This window comes from Mus pahari, chromosome 12, assembly GCF_900095145.1.
Source record: "Mus pahari chromosome 12, PAHARI_EIJ_v1.1, whole genome shotgun sequence".
NCBI lineage: Eukaryota > Metazoa > Chordata > Mammalia > Rodentia > Muridae > Mus > Mus pahari.
This window is the reverse complement of record NC_034601.1, coordinates 21,197,266-21,218,973: the sequence shown is the minus strand read 5'-3', so window position 1 is coordinate 21,218,973 and position 21,708 is coordinate 21,197,266. Positions and strand designations below refer to the sequence as shown.

Below are 21,708 nucleotides of genomic sequence, written 5' to 3'. Positions count from 1 at the left end.
ACCATACCTTTCCATCCCACAGAAACCTCCAAGGTATAAAGACACTTCCTCAGCTGTTTAGGAGCCATGAGGACACAGCCATATTAACAGCTTGGTTGTATAGAACCTTAGAACTCAAACCACTATGGGAATGAGTTTCTACAAGTCCTCTGTGTGTGTGTGTGTGTGTGTGTGTGTGTGTGTGTGTGTGTGTGTGTAAATATAGTAGTTATATAAAAAAACATAGCTATATAACTATAGATATAGTCACGCACGCTTGCTGTATTGCTACACTGTTAGTGCCAGGAAATAAAAAAAATGCAATGGTTTTTATTTTTTAAGATGCTGACAGAGTAATGGTTCTAAGAGAGATAAAAATCCTTCATTCCTTCTGGAGCTGAGATGAAAACTAGAAAGGAGATAATGAGGACCAGTCGTAGAGATCAGAGCACTTCCGTAGTAACCAGAGTGAAGATTTGGCTTTGAGTGCGTGTCTGACCTGTGGTGGGAAAGCTTTCCTTTTAGAATTCATCAAACCCGATGTTTTGTTTTGTTCTGACTTGCCTTCTTTCTATAACACGCATATTCCCGTATTTATAATGACAGACAAATTTAAAGTCACATGTGAGTTTTAGTTCCATATGCGTGGATGAGGGATATCAACATTGAATGCTTTCTAACTGCAAGTTACAAACAAATGCAATATAATGTTCAATAAACATTTAAAAATTTTGAATGATGGCTTTAAATATTTGTACTTATGTTCGTTTTTGAAGATGCACTGGACTCCCCATAGTTGCTGAAAGCAGGCAGCCTGCTTCCTATATCAGTGGTGAGGACCAGCCAGGGTAAAACAAACAAACCACTCTAGAGGTATTTGTATGAATTAGAACGACTGTGAAAAGCAACTACATTTTATAACAATGCTTTAACTTTTATTTTCCTTAGCTTTTGTCTTAAGTGGTACCAAACACATCATACAATAAATCCTTCTAGTTATGAAACACCCCAGGTTACCTGGGCTCTCTTTCACCCATGTTCGAGTGATTGCCACTAATCATACCATAAAATAGAAGCACATGATCCATAAATTACTATTATCATTTGAAAAAGAAGTAAATATGAAACTCTAATAGAACAATATGCTCAAATGTCCAGTATCCACTGCCCATTGGTTGAATGGATTAAGGATAGAAATGACTCTCCGGGTACCTAGCCCATTCCTTTTTCTTTTTCTTTTCTCTTGATTTTTGGGACATGCGCCTAGAAGTAAAATGATGGTGGATGACAAGAATGCAGGATCAAGAGGTTGTTGAAGTATTAAGATAAATGTGAAAGGCCAAGTTAGACAAGGGGCAACCACCATGTAACGGGAATCTACCTGCTACCAAGCCATTCTAATGCCATACCACCAATGCACAGGAACCTGGTGGGGAGTCAGCACACCCAGACCAACCTAGAAGCATTTGCAAGTCCATATCTCAGTCCAGGGAAGCAAGAGCGGGGTAGTGGGGAGGTATGAGCGGCTACTGCTTCTGTGTCTGCCTTGGGCAGTGAGGAGGTCGCTAAGAGCTTGTCATTCATATTCCAGATTCAGAACATACTCCATTTATTTATTCTTTTCCATCTCCCCAAGCCATTGAACATACAGTCAAAATTTATAAAAAGAATAGTTTTAGCCATTAATAACCACAACCGGGAAGATAAAAATACTCTGACCAATTTTACACTTGTCTAAACACTTTCAGAGTTTCCTGCTATTTTCTACACCCCATGAAAACTCGATTGCCTTTGTGGTCATTGGGTTGTTCTATTTTGTTTTGGTTGGTTTTGGTTTTGGTTTTTTACTGCCTTGTTAGCTACTATGATTTTTCACTATAATCAATGTAAATTTAGGAAGAGAGGTCAGGAAAAACAATGACCAGAGAAGGAAATTTTGGAGCCAATCAAAATGTTTGTTATATACTAGATGAGAGCTGAATGTATAAAGTGACTGGATTTGATGCAAGTATCAGCTGAGCCTCGTTTTCTTCTGGCAAGCCTCGGGCTCTGCAAGGGTGTCTGTGAAGTCTGAAGGAGATCATGTGAGAGTCCTTGACAGTGTCCAGTGTCTTAGAAACACCTAAGAATCTTGGCCCTTTCCTCTTCCCTTACAGCCCTAAATGGACAATATATGCTCTAGTATCTAATCAAGGCAATGGAGGGTACCAACTTATGAAGTTATGGGAAGAAGTGGACAGAGTTGACACAGATTCTGACTTGAGTAAGTATAAAACATAATTTGGAATAATGTCAAAAGGGTCATAAATCTTCAATGCACATATTAGAACAGAAAAGTGAGTCTTACAGACACAAGGACAAAAGTCATGACACTGTGATCATTACTAACTCTACAGTGTCTGAAATGGACAGCCATCACACACTTAGGAAAAAATCATGATCCTGAATAAAGTCACAGCCCATTCAAAGGTCCTGAAAAATAGTCGACTCCTCGGCCATAACAAGTACAAAGCGATGGTCCTTCAGTCAACAGCCCCCCAAATTTAGCAGACAAAGCAAAAACAAAAACAGAAGCTATGCCATGTCGATTGATTTCTTTACTTGTCCCCTCTGTCCTTGCCACTCACCCCAACCAGAGGTCAAATAACCAAAAATGTGGTAACAACAGCTTTTTGCAGGAAAATGTATTGTGGTTTCCATGGGAGGGCATTTCTGTAGAGGCTTACTTCCGTAGAGCTTGCTAGGAATTGAGTATTATAGAGATACAACAGGTAAGTCTCCTGTAGTTCTAGTGTTGAGGGAAAGTATTATTAGTAAAGACAAGTCACAGGTCTTTTGCTGTCGTTTTTTTCCACTTGGTTTTCAGTGGTGCAGATCGAACCTAGGTCCTTAAACGTGCTCTCCAATTCTCAATCACCAACTTCTATTGCTCCCAGCCCACCTTTCTTAGTTCTTAACAGTAAAACCAGAAGCTTCTGTAGGCTTTGCTGACAATAAGATGTTGCTTTAAATGATCTGAAATTAGAAGTCAGGCAACTTGATTCTACCTCTCACTGCTGTGCTGGGAAGGACAATCTCCGTGATAAACCCCAGCTTCTATCCGTGGCTTTCCAAATGCTTACTTCCTCCTTTTTCTGGATTTAATTCTTTTTGCTATACTAATTAAAACTCTTAGCTGAAATTTGGTGACACATTGGACAAATGTATTTTCCAAGCCATTTCTAGAATGCTGAATGTGGAAGTAGGAAAGGAATTTCGAAGATGGACATCCTGAATATTAAGGCTAGTTAAAAGAAAGATGTAGAAAAATAATTATACCTCTTCTAAGCACTTCCCAATAACCCCTTCTCTGTGGCCCGAATGGTGGGTAATCTTGCTTCCAAAGACCAAGGGCACTAAGAGTTCTTTAGAAGGCAAACCAAAATATCGAAATATATTCCATCATTTTAAATGTAAACATGCATATAAAGGTTACTAGGAGTACATGAAAAACTTAAATGAGAACAGGCTAAAGGAAAAAATAGTTCTGAAAGAAATATCAAAAATCTAAGCACTTTTCCCAAGTACTTGTGGCTCAAATTTACTAACTGAATTACAGCAAAAGCATCTCCATTTACCAATATATTTTAATCTCATGTCAAGATATTTTTGTCTTAAAATTTTATCTGTTACTTGCTTTGGTGCATTTAGAAAAACTTCCTTTGAAATATTAACTACATTGATACAAAGTTCAGAACACACAAAAATTTAAACCCCAAAAAAACTTTGAATGTTGGTCCCACTCTGGCCAAATATTTTCTAATGTCTATGGCACATAAATCCAATTATCTAATAAATTGGGACTTAGCTTAAACTTAATTTAGTAAATCTGGTGCTTTGAAACAAAACTCAAGACTCGTTCAGATGTCTTTTGGCACCCTAGGATAAAATCACTCGCAGGGCTAAAATCTGTTTGAAATTCATTTGTGAATTTCAAGGTGTAACTAACCTTCAGAATGATAACCTGGGATATAGTATCTTAAATAAAACCCCAAGAGAAATGGGAAGAGGGCCACAGTGACTGCCCTCTCCCTCTTCTTTTGTAGACCCACTCTGAGCACTTGCAGCACTTAAATTCTGGGAATATAGTCTACTTGGGGAAGCAAGAGAGACAGAAACAAAAACTACAACATAAACCAAGATGCAAAAGTTTATTGAAAATTAAAACCACACATCCTCAAAGCAGCAGCCTCAAGCATAAGAAGTCAGTTGTCTTGGTGACAGAGAACGAAGCACTGGTGACCTGGTTGGTGCAGGAGGGGGCAGGGATGATGAAGAAGGAAACGGGGATTCAGTCAGTTCTTTTTGAGTTGGGGAACTATTTTAAAAGGAATGAGAACTTATTTAGCTCTCTACATGTAATTTGTAGCTAGGAGTATTGATTTTTTAACACCTGTGTGCTTAGACATCATTTGCTCAGAGAGGAGGTCCTACCAGACAATGCACATGGACAGTCATGAGAAATCTGGTCGGTTTTATGGTAGGCAGGGTTTCGAGCTAGCAGATCCAATTAAACCCATTAATCATAGATTTCGTGAGGAGACTTTGAACTCTCCCAGCACTGAAGAATGGTAAGCAAATACCGGGGGCAATATTTGCCTGGTAGTTTCATCTCCCATTAACACCACAAAAATAGCTTACCAGCCTTGGCACCCAAACAACAGTATGGGGGAGTAGGACCCGATGCAAGGAAGACTATCATAGCAGATGCTAACATACAGTGGCAGAGATCAGACCTGGTAAAGCCTTGGTGAACTTTCTCCTTGTGGAGGAAGACAATGTAACTCCAGCTTTCAAAAGGCCCAAGTCGCTCAGTCAACACAACTTGCTTAGGCACAGGCAATGACAGTTTTTTTTTTTTCTTATTTTCTTAAAAATACACCTAAAGTTTGAGACCTGCTCAAAAGCTTTATTATGAGTTTTAGAAACACAACAGAAGGTAACAGAAAAGGGTTCCAATAAACATTGCAATGCCTCTTTCCCAATGGACACCCCCTCCCCTCCTGGGAAAACAATAGAAAGCTCACAGACAAGCACAGTCACAGCTCCTGTCCAACCAAGGCAGGACCTAAAGATACAGAAATGTGCAGAAAGCATCTTTCCTTTGTAAAATTTTGAGTCCCTTCAAAGATTCTCTCACTAGTGGATGTGTGCCTTTGAGCAGCTGGGTCTCTGAGCCAAAATGTCTTCAAGTCCTGTTTGTGAGGGCTGGAAACACTTACACGCATTTGCATACACACAAACGCACACAGAAACACAACAAGCACATGAACTCAAACACATAGATGGGGACCTATGGGTACACGGAGTGGTTTGGGGGGTTGGAATGTCTAAAGAAGACGTCAGACTGTGTCGGAGCTTCTCTCCGGGGCTCCACAAGCTCATTCCTGAAGCAGGCTGAAAGGAGACTGTAGAGAGGAACCAGAGAAAGAGAATGAAGGCTTAGGACTCAGGAATCCACATCAAATGAACACAGAAACACACCCTTCTCCTACCTTCATGATCATAGTGCAGATGGAGCAGAGCATCTGAAAAGCCATTTCTTTAAAAAATCCTTTCCTTTTAAAATCCTCCTCTAAAACCATCCAGAATGTTCTATTCTCAAGCTACATAAAAAAGATGCAAGGCAAAGCAAGGACAGCTAATCAGCTACATCAGAATCATATTTTTCAAAATCCACTTTCCCAGGTCCTGTCTAAGGGTTAGTCGGGGGCCCAGTCATCTCCATTTCTTAACATAAGGTGACTCACTTGAGGATTATGGTGACAGGCAGGTCCAGTGTTTAGAGCTTGGCATGGGTATACTAGACTCAATTAATTGACAAAGGGAATGCAAAAACAAGAATAAACTTTGATCCTCTGTAAAAATGTCACATACCCAATTATTATACCTCATTACTGGTCTGTCTAGCCAAACTATGAAGTCTGAAGAAATATGATCTTATCAGTGTTAGGGGCTGCGTCATCGTGCATCTGGAAAGAACTATTAATGAGCATTTCGTGTGTGCCCAGATTGAGGTGGTAAATACCTTAATCCTCTCAGTCACAAACTTGGCCTATAAATGCATATATCAAACTCATGAAAGCAACTTTTGCATAATTAAGAAATCAATTATGCCATGGGATGCCAAGAATAAGCCCTATTATTTGGCTAAAGGTTGTGCAACCTGGTGAACTGTTTGGGAACTATTTTCCAGACTGGCTTTTTGAATCCTATTTGTTCAGTAACATCAAAGGAACAAAGACATTTTGCCCACTCAATCTGCAGTGAGAATTGGTATCTTTATTAAAAATATATATATTTGCCTGAACTCACATCATGGGGGAAGCAAGTTATTCCTAAGAGAGCTTCCACTTTCAGTTTTCTTTGCTTAAAAGTTTAAAGCTTGGATGGAATGTCTCTGACAGCCTCATACAGTTGCCACACACTGATCACATCAGTGTTCCAGTGAAGGCACGATTATATACACCCTACGGGTTCAAACTTTCAGACTGAGAATCAAGGACAGTTCTATAAGGAGATGCGCTCATTTGGAGAAATGATTTAGTAGAATTTAATGAACCTTTGAGGTTCTTCGACATCACTGATTCAGAGTTAGTGAACCTCTGTCCTGAACATGTAATAATCTTGCTGTGGAGTTCAAAAGTAGCCCTGTGTCAACTCTAAAAATTCAGATTTTTATTATAGTTGTCGGCGTGAATGCCATGAGATTACCAGGCTGTTTGTTGCTGTTGCTTCCAAGTCTATAGAGCTAGAACGTTCCAACAAACTTTCTGAAAATGGGTGACCTTACAATCTAATTTAGAAGTGTGTGTTTGATTTATATCAGTTTGGATATCAACATCTTTTAATCTCTCCTAAATTCATTAATAATCTTGAAAACACCATCTCCTTACATTCATGAGCCTGGCAAAGAGCTTTGGTTCTAAAGGTGTTCTACTCTTAGCTGCTGTGTGGACTTGCTTGGTTTTCCCTGCCTTGTGTGAGAGGCTAGAAGCAGTCTTGAAGATGCTGCTCAGACACAGAATTGTCTGGCTTCTGTTACTATGGAGCTATGATCAAGATGTACTATTAGAAGGGCATCTCAGGGTATCATGGGGCATATTATAAGTTAATGGAATCTATGCCATAGTAAACAAAATGTAGTTTTCTAGAGAAAACTGACAGTTGTGCAAGGACACTGTCCCAAGGACACTGGGACACTGGCCCGAGGACAGAAAGGGCAAGAAGGATAAATTACAGTGAAACATAAGCAAAACTAACAAGTCACATGGGTCTTTAATCTAAAAACAAAGGATTGCTAAAACAGATGTCAAATAACTTCAGTGTGCCATTAAGAATCCATGTCTGTGGAAGAGCAAGGGAGTGGAATTTAGAAAATAATAATAATAATAATAATAATAATAGGATGCAATTTGCCCTTCCATCTGATTCCAGCTTTAATAAACATAACTGTCTATGACTGTACCTGTATGGACATATTAACGGAAGTATAATTTCTTCTTAAACAGTGTAAAGCCTGCATAAGTCTATAATGACTTGAATCATAGCAACTCAATTTAAACATCTTGCTTCCATATAGCCTATGATCATGAAGGTAACTATGAAGGATTATAAACAAACAAACAAACAAACAAACACATGCACAAGTGCAAGGCAAGCAGAGAGAACACACAGAATGGGAGACTTAAAGGGGCAATTAGACTGAACATATTTTATTGCCACCCTGTAGGAAGCATATTGCTTTCCACCAATTTTCATTCTATTCTTAAATTTTTTTTTTTGATTTCTTACCAGCATTAAATTGGTACTATGTTTTAGAAAGGAAATCACAGGCTATTATAGGCACTTTATAAGTTGATTTATTCTTCTCAAATGATTGCCAGGAAATTAGATTTCTATTTTTCTTTGTCTACTCATTCCTTCTCTCAGAGATTTGCATGAAAATAAAAGAGCTGGAAAAAAAATAAAACAATCTCAGCTCAAGACTGTAGCAACTGGAGAACTTTCGTGGATTCATGTCAATCATCAGTGAGCCATGTACATGTAATGGTACAAAGGCAGAATTGTACCAAACATCTGTATTTTGCTAAGATCTCATTTTGCGGTCTGTTAGCTTTCCATGCACAAGCTATCACAGCTGTGAGACACCAACTCAAACCCATGCACACGATTGTTTCAAATGAACACCCGGGAGCTATGCAGCTAAATCCTCACAATTCATCTTTAGCTACTCCTAATGAGGTCCTAAAATCTTTTAGACCATTTTTTCCTTGCATAACTTTAGCCATACATTTTCTTCTCAGGTGTAATAGATTGCTCCATAAAGAATAGATAATAATAATAACAACAATAATAATATCAACAACAACTCCCTTTGGAGCAATTCAAGTCAATCAATCAACTACCTGTGTTGCAAACTCCTGACCCAGAGATACAAGTTCTGTATTTTCATCTGCACAGTGTATACCAGCACAGATAGCATGAGCCCCTGACCACAGATTTCAGCTAATTTATTCATAGAGTCTGTAAAACAAAGATAGATTATTTCCTTTCTCCTTTAATCTACCAATGCTTCCTTAAGTGGCCCCATTGATCTATACAATCCTGAAACTTGCAAAGATTTCTTAATATTCCAAAGGGATTTTGGTTTGAAAATCATCTTTTGATTCACACTACAGTAAGCCAGGAGCCATAGTCTTCTTATCTCCATTTTAAAGACAAGTATTTTAATGTGCTCTAATAAAAGGGTTGCATCACTACGAGCAGTATATCTAAGCAGAAGTGCTTAGATTTCATAGAATGAGAGAGTTCTCAGTTGAAGGCTGCTGTCAGATACTGACTTCAGAATGTTTTATATTCTCTCTAGAATATGCATATTAGCTTTCTGATGAGCCCAGTAAACAAAAGTTTCATTTCAGTGGACACTGGAAGATGAGCAACATATTTATCTGCAAGATTGACTGGCAAGCTGTCTAATACGGCTCATGAGCTTCCAGTGGTCTTCCACTTTCAACAAGGAGGAGATAGCGATCATGACATGAGAAAAATGATATAAAATACAAGGTTCAGCCTCCACGATAAGGTATTCATGTGACGGATACCCTCATTCATATAGTCTCTTCTAGTGTTCTGATACAGTCATAAAACTGGCGAGTTATAAGAGATCATCTGTACTAAGATGCCTAAAATATGTAATTCTCACACTTAACAGGACATTGAAGGTGCTTATCGTTATCAGTCCCTGGGCCAGACCATTCTTTTCCATTAACCAGAAAAACCAAGTCCAGAGCTGAAGTCTCAGAACTAGCTCAACATAACACTTAATGGAATTAACACGTAATGGAATACTACTGGTGTTGTGTTGGCAGAATCAAAGTTTTTGAGAAGGAACAGAAAGTAATTTATGACCTTGTCTGAGGACAGAACTCCTCGATATCCACCCCCTTCCCGGCTCCCAGCCCAGTCTTCCGTGTTGCGACTTTGTATTCCTTCAATTTATTTTGTATGAACTAAATCCATTCAATATGTGAATATAGTAACAATTATTGATGTCAGATATACAAAAGAATCCCTGTGATAAGCATGAGAATTCTGTGTGTTCTGATGTTTCCAGGAAACCACCCAATTCACTTTTTATGATCAGCCTTCAGTACAAATGGTAGCTACTGGTTGCAAAACTTTTACCTTAGATGTGATAAGAAATTTTCTAGTCTAAAAGGGCCTTAAATGCTCAACAGCTTTGAGTTGAAAAAAGGGCATGCTCACTTCTGAATCTTCTGCCCCTCACTACTCAGAAGTTGCCTATGACTATTAGAGATGTAGTCTTGCCTCCTTAGCAACATTGGTATTGATAAAAAAGGAAGAGTTAAGAGCCTTTTCACTATGCTTTTCAAAGCAGGAGACAATAATGTCAGAAAATAGCCACTATTGGCCAGTTATTTGCATTTCTATTTTAAAGATTATCTTTAGTCGAACCGTATGGCTATTAGAATAAATTACCACTGTAACTTAAAGAAAATAACCTCTTTTCTCAGTCAAGGTAGTTTTTGATATCATTTCTTTTTAAGCTGAAATGTGTTTGAAATTTCTCAAGTGGGTCAAAATTGTAGTATAGACATTTATCTACTGATACTCTCTGGCAACACCTGTACTAATATACAATGTATTAAACTCCCTAGTGATCCTATTTAAGCACCAAAAGATAGCATAAACAGGGCTCTGATTGGCCAATCTGCCATCCTTTCAGAAGAGATATTCTCTTTTTGCTAGTTACAAAACAATTAACATCTTCAAAGCTTCAAGTAGGAAGGTAAAACTTAGCATATGAATAGATTGTATGCATATGCTAATAGGGTTGCAAAGTCTTTCCCATTCATTTGAAAGTGTATTACTGAAAGAGAGGCTAGAGCAAAGATGCTAAAACTTAGAAACTTGCAATTACTGGGCCCTGCACTGGGACATCCTTCAAGGAACAGGGCTAGGGCTCAGAATCCTTGCCAACACAGCTGGCATCACCTTCTTGTAGGAAAACCTCCTTGATATTCTTTATCTAAGGAGTTACCCCAAATGGGATTGTGTATGTACTAGGAGATATGTGAGCCAATCCTCTGGGGTGAGTGAAGGATTTTGAAATAGACATTGTTAGAATAGAGCATTAGTAAGTATTAGTACAAATCTGGGGCTCATAATAGAACACAAATGAAACTTCCCCAGAGAAAGTTTACAAGACACACAAAAGGTAAAAGCTAAAAAAAAAAAAAAAAAAAGTGCCATCTAAACTATTACAGACTATATGTAGTCTCATGGTATCTGCCATTAACCTACAGCAGATGAAGACAATCACCCTTGTTCATGCCTTCTGAAAGGACAGTGACACACTCACTGTTTCTGAAGTAGGTGCTGGTGCTGCTGCTGCTGTTGCTGCCTGTATGTTTCGATCGTGTGCTGAGGGAGGTACTGCATGAGCTCCAGCGACTCTTTGATCTTCAGCAACATTTCATAAGTCTCACGACCTCTCACCTATGTACATAAAGCCAGAAAACAGAAGATGAAGAGTGGCAGACTCTCCAAAGCTCAGCCAGCTCTCATTATTCGCGGATTCCTTATGGGTAAATGCACCTGCTCATGAATACATATTTGTAACATGGATATCAATATAGCTCACACATTTCAGCCAGTTACAAACACACAGGCACAAATGAGTTCAGTCATCGGCATGTTCCCAGCTGGAGGTGAACAAGGAGAAGTTCTGCTCCTGTTTCAGCTGTCATGCTGTGAACTACTGTTCTTTTTCTAGTGGACTTTCTGCTGTACAGTTCATACTTTTTGTGGTTTCTGTTCATGACTTTGTTGTCATGGGCTCCAAACTAAAATGCTGCTTACTGACTATTGGCAAAGAGGCAGTGCTGTGCCATTCAGAGAAGATGCTTATGTTAGACAAACCTTATCCAAGAATGAGCTACTATGCTGTTGACTATGATGGATGAACCTATATATACAGCATATATTCAATATGACACCTTTAAACAAAAACCTGCACAAAACAAGGTGGTCTATCCATCTATTGACATGCTAGAACCAGAGATTTATAGAAAGTCGATACTACGTTTCTCTTTAAGAGCAATGATTCAGTTTTAGCTCCAACTTTATAAGACATAACAACCATGAAATATAAACTGTCTTTGGAACCACAAGGGGTTTCAGGAGGAGCAAAGTATGCCTCTCTTTTTAAGATAGCTGCCTTAAAACTTTAAAAATGAAGAGAAGGCTGGGATAGGATGAAGCCAGCAGCCAACACGAGAACTGTTGGGACCCTAGGAGTAAGTGTGCAACACATTCTGGAATTTAGGCACTCATGTGCTGCATCCAGTCCTAGGCCTGAGCACAAAAGTTAGCCCCGCCCAGGTTCTCCACTGCCACTGTTAGCTTGCTCTCTTCTCTTTCCTCCAAGAAGCCCACCCTAATTTAGAGCCTTTCCTCTCTAAGTTTCTTCCTATTCTTGTCTTTACTGAGCCTTGTTCCACTGTGGATTTCATTACCTTGTAACTACATCTTTAGGAGAATGTGAATGCTTTGAAGATAAAAGCTACTTCATACTTCTTTCCCATTGCTTGGGATCCATCCTATTGGTCACACAACAGAAATTGATTCCTTTTTTTTTTAATCCCATAAGATCCATTTTGTTTAATTTTTCATTACTTTTAGATTCAGTTCATCATAGTAACTCCTTCAAGCACATACTGGGATTTCCATAAAATATTAGGATAGCAGGAATAACGTTTTTCCTAAGCGTCACAATTCAGTTTCTATAAGGAGCTTTTGAAACAAGACTGAGAACCTCAGCTCCCTCCCTGCCAGATTTCCCCTGGGGGCCAGGGCTGGGAAGGCTGGGAAGGAGGCATGCACACCCGAACCTGCTGGGCGGCCTCAGCTCCAATCCCAGGGCAGTGGCTCAGCCACTGTTCCTGGCGCTGCCACCTGTGTCACCTTGGATGGCATCTGAGTTGTACTGGTCACCAATATTTTACAAGTACAGCAATAGGCGGAAAGACCCAGGTAGTAAGGACTCAATGTGCTCTAACCATAACCTAATAAAGTGACCTCATTCAAGACCCTGTAGAAGCAATGGAAAGTCTTATGTAAGAACAAGGCCAAGCCTCCCGGCTCTGCACATATAACTGTGGATTATGCCTTGCTCGGCTTCCTTTATAACACTCCCTAAGAGAAGACAAGTGCTTCCAGCATGTAGAAATAATTAATGTTTAAAGAGTTGGATGCGTTGATTGCTCTGAACTGTTTGTTACATGTGGCTGTCATGTATCAGATAACCACAGTGCACCCCAGAACATGAAGAGCTAACTGCTGGAGTACCAACTCTGTGAACTACGAATGACAAAAATTCAGAAATGGCAAGGCTGTGTCAAAAAGTTCTATCCCTCACAAATAATGACATGTGAATTAACTTTAGATATTTGATTGAAAAATGTCCTATTATGAGGGCAGCTTTGACAGAATGGAAGAATAAGTAGACTAGCTCACAATATGAATATACTCCAAGAGACAGGATAGCTTCAGGATTTATGAAGAAAAATCTCTTTGCTTTATTTCATGCATCCTTCCGCCACTATGACGGAATGTGTTTCGTTGTCTGTTTCATACGCTAACTCCTAAATTCCAAAGTATTTGAGGGCTATTTAGGTTGTGAAGGGAGAGCCTTAGTGGATGAGGTTAGCCTGCTTGTAAACGATTGCCAAAGAGAGGTTTCTATCCCATGAAAGACAATACACAGATAATGGCAGCATTTCAGAAGAGGGCCCTCATCAGAACCTGACCAGGGGCAACTTGACCTTGCACTTCCAGCTTTCGGCACTGGGAGAAATATGTGGCTGCTGTTCACAAGCTCCCAACCTACATCATCGAAGTTACTTTGTTGTTCTAGCTCCAGCTGTGTGAGAGTTCTTTCCTTCTTGCTCCAGGTAACCAGGTAATGACCATCTAATAAATGCACATCCAAGGAAGGCTTAATGGAGCACCCGTGAGAATACAAGGATGACTCACTGGTAGGTACAGCAGCTCATCATCTGGGGATCTCCGCTTCTTGATGGAGGTCATCTGGATTCCGTGTGTATTCTGACGGAAAGCTTCAGGGAGAAAAACACAAGTTTCATCCTGGGGAATCACTGAAGGAGTGATGTAGTGAATCTGATATTTAAGGGTACAGACTAAATACAAACAGCCTAGCAACCTGTGAGATGAAGGATGATTGTGCTAAGTACCATGTAATTGATGCTAATTGCTTCTATATAAAGTAAGAAGGTGGAGGAGAGCTAGAACAGGCAATAGAAAAAGGAGCACCCAGGATGCGGAGGGGCTTTCTGACTATATGCTGCCTGTGTGTGTCTATGTAAAACCGTTATGAGAAAAGAAAAGTTCTTTTTATTTTTTGCTTTGAAAAACTTTTCAGTGGGAGAGGATGTGCCAGAGTGGGGGGACATGGGCGGAAGGATCCCACCCTCTCTGAGGAGAAGGGGAGGGGCATGGGGGAATGGACTTGGTGATGGAAGGAGCAGGAAGGGGAGCAGCGTTTGGGATCTAAACAAACAAATTAATTAAGTAATTTAAAAAATTACGTTTTGGAGCATTCATTTCAGAAAGAGTTAAGCTCATGGTACATGGGACTGTGTTGGTAATAGTACAACGGGGGAGGGAGGGGAGATAACAGAATTAACAATTGATAAATCACTAAGGTTTTTAAATTAGAATATCTAATTAATCAGTATCTGGGGTGTGAAAATGATCTTTCCACCACATTCAGCTATTCCGTTCTTACTATAAATCACTAAATTGTTAGGGAGAGAGGGCTCACGATTCGATGGGCTATTGCTCTCTGCTAGCCGTGGGTGCAAAAGTGAAGTTAGAATATGAATATGTGTCTATCACACATTTCAGCTGTCCAAGGGATTATCCGGGAGACGAGGGGAATCTATTGATAAAGCACATTGTGTTCAACAGTTGGAACTCAGTGGTGATGGGCTATCCTGTGAAGAATAATTCAAGTTTTAGTTCTTCTGAATGCTAGCAGATTATAAGAGTAGGGCCTTCATATAAAAGAAGGCATATACTTCAAAAAACTTGTTGAAAACTTTGCATGGCAGTTTATGCCTGAAATTCAAGAACATGGGACCACTGAAGGGAGAGCTGAAGTGACTTCAACACCTCCAGCCTGATACAAATCTCCAGGTCAGGCTGGGGCATGGAGTGGGATCTTTTTTTTTTTTTTTTTTCAAAAACCCAAACAAATTTATTGCAGTGTCATTAGGCTTACATTGATGCAAAATGCTTTCTAGAATAAGATTTCTCTACAAGACACTCAGAACACACAGAACAGGGTTTTGCAGATGTAGCCCGTTGGTCTTCAGGACCCTGTGTGAGCTACTGAGGTGGGGGCATACACCATGGATCAGTTAAGCCTTACCCAGAGGGAGCATCTCTGCTTCCACAATTTTGTACTTTGCGTTTCATGAAATGCCCCGTTACCAATCATTGAATTAGAATCCAACTTTAAGACCAGATGATAAATAAGGTAACTGAGAACTCTTTCTGTTCTACATGTGACTGCAAGGCTCAGTGAGACCACATCTGTGCATCCCTGGTCTATGCCTAAGGAAATGTGTTCTCAGATGGTACCGCTCCTTAGAGTTCCTAGGAGAGCAGGTAACCATTTTAGCCTCATGTTTAGTAGCTGAAAGATAAATCGATGCCTGGAGCTTTAGGTAGCATTCGACCCAGGTGGAGGGCTTACAAAACAAAACTTGTTGTTTCCGATGCAACAAGTCTGGAGCCAGCCTGAGAATGTGGCAAATTTTCTGATGTTGCTGATGCTGTTGATGTGGAAGTCAGGTTCTGAGGAATTTTATACTAAGACTCTGGCTAAGGATGGAGTTTTAAGCAAGTTGTTGCAGGTCCACTTCTGCTGGGGATATTCTTACTTGCTCTGTGACCTCTGATCACGCTCGCTGACGAACCTCACGGTTTTTCTCACGCAGCCTTCCTAATAGTATCTGCAGAGTCCTACATCTGGAGAAGACTCGACCCTGCCCCATCTGGTCACTACATCTACTTACGGCGCTTCGTACCATCGCCGTTCTTTGCACTGTCCGATACTTGCTGCTTTCTGATGCTGTCTTCATCTGCCTTCCGGTCTCTTCCTGGGCAAGCACAGATCCGGGCCTCAAAGCACCGTCGGCCCAAGACTTGCCCACTGGAAATAAGAGAAGAATCACAGGTTAAGGTTACAGGTGTCGAGGATCCCTGGAGCTCTCCCACTAATTTTCCCTTATGCTGACCATCTTATGCATACCCTGCCCTCCCCGCCCCGCCCACGACCCCTCCCCACCCCCAATCCTTTAGCATAGCTGTTCGGAACAAGCACCCAAAAGCCTCCAGGCAAAACAGGAAAGTGCTTGCGTGCCACAAGCAGTGTGAATAAAGAACATTCCATTTCTTCTGTAAAGAACCTCCAAGCCATTAGCTGAACAGCTGTATTTAGCTACATATTTTGAAGGAAACTTGAGTTAAGCCAGGGGATGTCCTTGGATAAAATCCCCCTCAGGCAGCTCAGACTGCTCAAGGAAACTGTTAAAATGCCTTGGGGCCACATGAAAACAAATGCTCTCCCCCAAACAATTCCAGTCAAACGTCAAGAATTTGGGCCTGAAGTGAATGACCCGCCTCTCTTGGCTCTTTTTTTGTCCCCTCCTCAACCCCCACACCCCTCCCGACTCCACTTTCTCAGATCTTTCAGTGTTTACAGCGATTTGCAGGTCAAAGCACTGAATCTGGGGCTTCTCTTCCTACACTCAAAGGCAGTGAAAAAAAAAAAACAAAGGATTCTGCTTGGTCCTTGGCTTCTGGCTGTTTAGGAGTTCCGTTCTGCTCACTGCCACTTACTCTCTGGTTTCCAGAGTAACGATGATTAAAATTGGACGTCTGTTCATTCCTCCTACACAGCTGCTGTTACACATGAAATTGTACAGGACTGTTGTGAATTCAGTGCCAACCTGAGACAGGAGAGAAAGAAACATACATGTCCATACATGATGTAACATGTAACATGGCTTTTGCTGCCCTCCAGAACTCCACTTCAAATGGTATGTTTCCTTCTAGGAAGGGATACTGTAAAATCCCCTGGAGAGCTCTCTTCCTCTTGCTTTCTAGGAAGTTTCAAACTAATGTTTCTGTTTTGTTATTGTTGTTGTTGTTGTCGATTTTCTTTCTTTTCTTTTCTTTTCTTTTCTTTCTTTCTTCTTTCTTTCTTTCTTTCTTTCTTTCTTTCTTTCTTTCTTTCTTTCTTTCTTTCTTTCTTTCTTTCAACAGAGTTTCTCTGTGTAGCCCTAGCTGTCCTGGAACTCATTCTGTAGACCAGGCTGGCCTCGAACTCAGAAATCCTCCTGCCTCTGCCTCCCAAGTACTGGGATTACAGGCATGTGCCACCACTGCCCGGCTAAACTAATGTTTCTAACACAGGGCCAACACAGGCAAGATGAATTCCACTGGCTCATTGTTCTTTGATCCTGCCCTTTTGCAATCTCACCCAAATTACTCACTTTAGTACCACACAGATATCTCTGGAAAAGGGGGGATTTTTAAAAATATGTCAAAATTAGCAGCAATTCTTTGGGGGATATCTTCCTTTTGAAGATAAAACAGTATTGCATAGGTTTGAATGTACATCTTCATGAAGAATATCCTAGAACTAGAACACCTCAGAATTAAATCATCTATATTGTTCATTTATACACAAGGCATGTGAAACCCAGAGAGGGTGAGTCACATGCCAAAGAGCCCATAGTTATCTAGGCAACTCCAGCAGATTATCTCTATTACTCCTGCGGTCCTGTGACAACTGTCTAGGTTCCACAGGTCTACTGTGCTTCACACACACACACACACACACACACACACATACACACACACACACACACACACGTACATTTGTAAATGGACCATCTGTTCAAGCAAACTTCAGTTAAACAATGTGCTGTAGCTTCTCCCATTCACATCTACTATGAAAAAAAAAAAAAACAAAACCAAAAACCATAGCATTTGTTTATGTGCACTATCAATTCTCTGGCATCTAGAGCAAACCATGCTTTATATAAAATGGGCTTGCAAGCATCCCTTTCTGCTTTGAGGGGGGCAGCATGGATACAGGCCTGTTACCAAGCTAATTCAATGCTTTTTTAAATTCAAGATTTAAAAAATGGGGTGGGGTTGGAAACAGAACCAACGTCCTTTGGGAAAATACCAAGCACTCTTAACTGCTGAGCCATCTCTCCAGTCCCGCATTTAGGATCTTTAAAGGGGTGACACGGGAACAAGAGATACTAAAAGAATGCTTTTTATGTATTTGATGACATGGGTGAACACGGCGATAAACACTAGATCCCACATGTTACCAAATTCGTGCTGTGTCTTCTGCCCTGCTAGCCCAGCTGCAGGTCCACCTCTGCCCTGTTGGCCTGCTTACCTGTGGTGGCTCATAAGGGACCAGCACGCTCTGCCTTCCCGTGATAGGATCTTCTACATACTGGGCGTGGCTGTTCCCTTCTACTCGAATCAGATGACTGGGAGGGGCAATCTGTCCTGTGGGTCAGAAAAGGACAGACTAGTTAGTTTACACACCCTAGGAATCAAGAGTATGGAATGAAATGGCATTGAAAGGAATGGTAGTAGCCTAAGAAGCTGTCTAGTATCATAAAGGAAAGCCAGATCCTTGAGCAAAGGGCACCTCTCATGGCCAGTGTCTACCAGGGATGACACCTGACACTTGACTGAAGCACATAGCTTTATGATGGTCAGTGTCTAGGCCATGGGTCAAAGGTCTGCAGCTCAAGGTGTTAACCATCCAAGCTCTCATAGAACGTCATGCCTCATCTCTGACAGCCATCATTCACTGAATACACATTTTCCTAGTTTCCTTGCAAAAATGGGAAACAAACAAACACAGTCTAAGACTTTGACTGGCAAAAATACTACTAAGGGAGAAGAAGAAGTTGGCTGAGCACATAGCTCAGTGATAGTACATATGCCCACCAAACACAGAGCCCTGGGTTCAAGCCCCACCACTGAGACAAGACAAGCTGAATACTGGAAGGGGAGCACTGTTATCTTTATTTTTTTCTCTCTCCTATCCATCTTTAGACCTAGTCTTAGTTATAAAGATAAGAATCTCTCTGGCTTTACTGTGTACAAAAAGGCCCAGGTTGAAGACAAGAACAGAGAACAGGCTTCACAAAGCCCAGGCGCAGTCCTGAAATTGTGATGCTTGGCAACACTCCAAAAGAAACTGTTTTGAGACTTAGGAACCATAATGGTGTCTTTACCCCTTGGCTATGAAGCTCCAGTCTATGAAAACTATTTGATAAAACTGCAAAGCTAAGAATACCAACATATTCGCTGCGGCACTGTTTATTTTGATTGAAATAATATTCTGCGAAAAATGAAGGAAACCTCCTAAAACATTGTCATTTTGATGGAACATGGACATGTAGGCAAACTGAGGATGAACCCTGCATGTATGGGATATTATTTATGGTATATTGTTGAGCACAAAGCAAGACACAAAAATGTGGATAAAAATTAATGTGTAAATCTGTCAGAGATGTTTGGTCCCACTTTTAAATCTTTACCTCTTTCTTCCTCCATGAATTTTCACGTGGTCTCGCCAGTGTCCTACATTCTTACTTCCTCTATGTCCTCACATCTATGCTTTTGTTTTTTTTCTGGGAATCATTCTAACTTGCAACCCATTCTGTACTTCCACCACTCTGAAGATTCCTTCCTGCTTCCAGGGCTTGTTGCCTTCCTTTCCTTCACGGAAACCTTATGTAAGATCTACTCAAACCTTTGGAAGCTCTCACCTCTTCTGTAACACTGTTGTTGGATTTGGGGCTCAGAAGACTGGTATAGATGATACATGGATACAGAAGTCACAAGGGGTCCCCAAGGCTCCACCCAGACACCTGTCTTCCTTTCCACTATCCATTTGCTTTCTTTTTATTTACTCATTGTTTGCCATCTCAAATTTTATTCTTTTTTCTCTCCTTTTGCTTTTCCATTTGCTCATTACATTGATTCTTTCATGCTCCTTCTTTTGGTCTTCCCGAGCCTCCCATTCCTCTAAACTTGAAAGATCACTCTGGGAAAGGCACCCAAGACAAAGGCTATGGCAGATATAACAACCCCCATGCGAGTCTATTTATAAACTCACATCTGGAAAAGGAAAGCAATAAGTAGTTCAATTACCGTGAAAGCCGCAAATTTATTTACCATTATTTTTAGCCTGAAATCAGAACCAGCCTCTTTGCGATCAAAGAGCTTGAATGGAGAGGAACAGAATCCCAGAAAACCCGCTGGTCTTACCCTCATTGAACTCGCGGCTCAGCTCATGGTTAGGGCATCGTTTCACAACCTCGGTGACATGCTCAGCTTTCTTGTAGACAGGCATGGCACGGATGACAGCGCCCTGTGGGGGTGGGGTCATCACTTTGATCTGGATGGGGCATGTCTTCGCAATCTGGCAGTACAGCTTCTTCAGTTCAGTGGAATACTGCTTAGACGGGAGAGGGCCCCACAGGAAGGGAGAAAGAACCAATATGAGATAATGTTTCAAATCAGAAGGAGAAAAACACAACCACTTTTGAAGGCCCTTCTAGCCATATGCTAAGTTCTGGCTTATACAAATGTGGCACATATCAACTTTGTAATAGAAAGCTATATTATTAATCAAATTGACAATTCTTGCTACTTTAATGGAAGGGGGGGGGGTAGAAAGTTGGGTTGACCTGGGGGAAGTTGGGGTAGGGGAAATAAATATGATTAAAACACTGTATGAAGTTCTAGGATAAATTTTTTTTTCTTTTTGAGACAGGGTTTTTCTGTATAGCCCTGGCTGTCCTGGAACTCATTTTGTAGACCAGGCTGGCCTCGAACTCAGAAATCCGCCTGCCTCTGCCTCCTGAGTGCTGGGATTAAAGGCGTGCCCCACCATGCCAGGCAGGATAAAATTTTTATTGAACATAATAACACTATGAACAACTTTACCAGGGTACCAGAAATAAACAGGAAACAATGTTTCAAGCTTTCTGGTTAGATGACTATAATTTCCCTTGTCCTTATAAGCGATTCAAAGGAATTAAGAGTTCATGAAACTTGTTTTTAAGATCTGGCAAAGACTGAGGAGATCCACAGCTAAGCACCGCGCCACAAGAGCTGCCCCTAAGTTCTCAACTTACTGTGTGGTTCTGGGTGAGAGAGACCACACACAGAAACAAGAGGAAAGCCTTTGGTCTTCTCCCGGAAATGGCCAGTGGATGAGGAAACAGCTACTCATGGTTCTGAAGGGAGGCAGCTGTACAGAGCTGTCCAATCCCATGTGAGGACATTGCTCCTTAATACTTATTTTTCTTCAGGGAGTATACATTCCCTGGGGATCAGCTGGTTTAGAACTGGCAACATCTGGTTAAAAATGCCAAAGATCTAAGAGGAACAGTCTATCCTGTGTTGCCTCCTCTTGCTACCTCAGAATCAGAGTAGAAACTGTGTTTTTCTGATTGCCTTTGCATGTTAAACCTTATCACCCTAGCTTCCTGGGTCAATGCCTTGTAGTCGCTTTCCTGCTCACTCTGATGCTGAGGTAAAACCACCCAGGCACTAGATATCCCAGCCAAGAATAGGCACCTAGTAACACATATCCAAACAAGGGTAAACAGGGCCACAGGTTGTGGGCCTAAGCTGGCAGCATCCTCCTCCCAGGAAGAAAGAGACACAAGGACAGAGGCCGAACCACAAAGAGATTCATTTTTTTATATGACCCACCCCAAATCTGACTAAAGGACAACACCTACTTTAAAAAAAAAAAATCCCATTTAAATGTGCTGGATTGCTTCCTTTTGAAACAGAATATTTATTTAAATAACACTTGGTTTTCTTCAGAGCATTTCAGCGTATGAAACTTTCAGTTAAAATTTCTTAGTGCTGGGACAGTATTGTGAAATCAGCCCTTCATGCCCACAGGCCAGGGATTAAACACAGTAAAAAGGTTTTTCATAGCTTGAAGTAAAGGAAGTGTGCCAAAAAAAAAAAAAAAAAAAAAAAAAAAAAAAAAAAAAAAAAAAAAAAAAAAAA

The 21,708-nt window shown here is 40.7% G+C and overlaps 1 protein-coding gene across 5 annotated transcripts in view; it reads right to left on the bottom strand.

Annotated features, from left to right (window-relative positions):
- Nucleotides 1-21,708, bottom strand: part of Tp63 (tumor protein p63) — a 211,717-nt gene that overhangs the window by 10,155 nt on the left and 179,854 nt on the right. For 2 of the 5 annotated variants that reach the window (XM_021209608.2, XM_021209612.2), the window contains exons 5-10: nucleotides 19,945-20,131; nucleotides 18,050-18,165; nucleotides 16,471-16,580; nucleotides 15,645-15,781; nucleotides 13,579-13,661; nucleotides 10,904-11,040 (exon numbers count right to left, since the gene is read on the bottom strand). In XM_021209608.2, the coding sequence (XP_021065267.1) occupies nucleotides 10,904-11,040; nucleotides 13,579-13,661; nucleotides 15,645-15,781; nucleotides 16,471-16,580; nucleotides 18,050-18,165; nucleotides 19,945-20,131 (770 nt within the window). Of the gene's footprint in view, nucleotides 1-4,906; nucleotides 5,427-10,903; nucleotides 11,041-13,578; nucleotides 13,662-15,644; nucleotides 15,782-16,470; nucleotides 16,581-18,049; nucleotides 18,166-19,944; nucleotides 20,132-21,708 lie in introns of those variants that run through there. The other 3 variants (XM_021209617.2, XM_021209616.2, XM_021209609.2) reach the window with 3 other exon arrangements.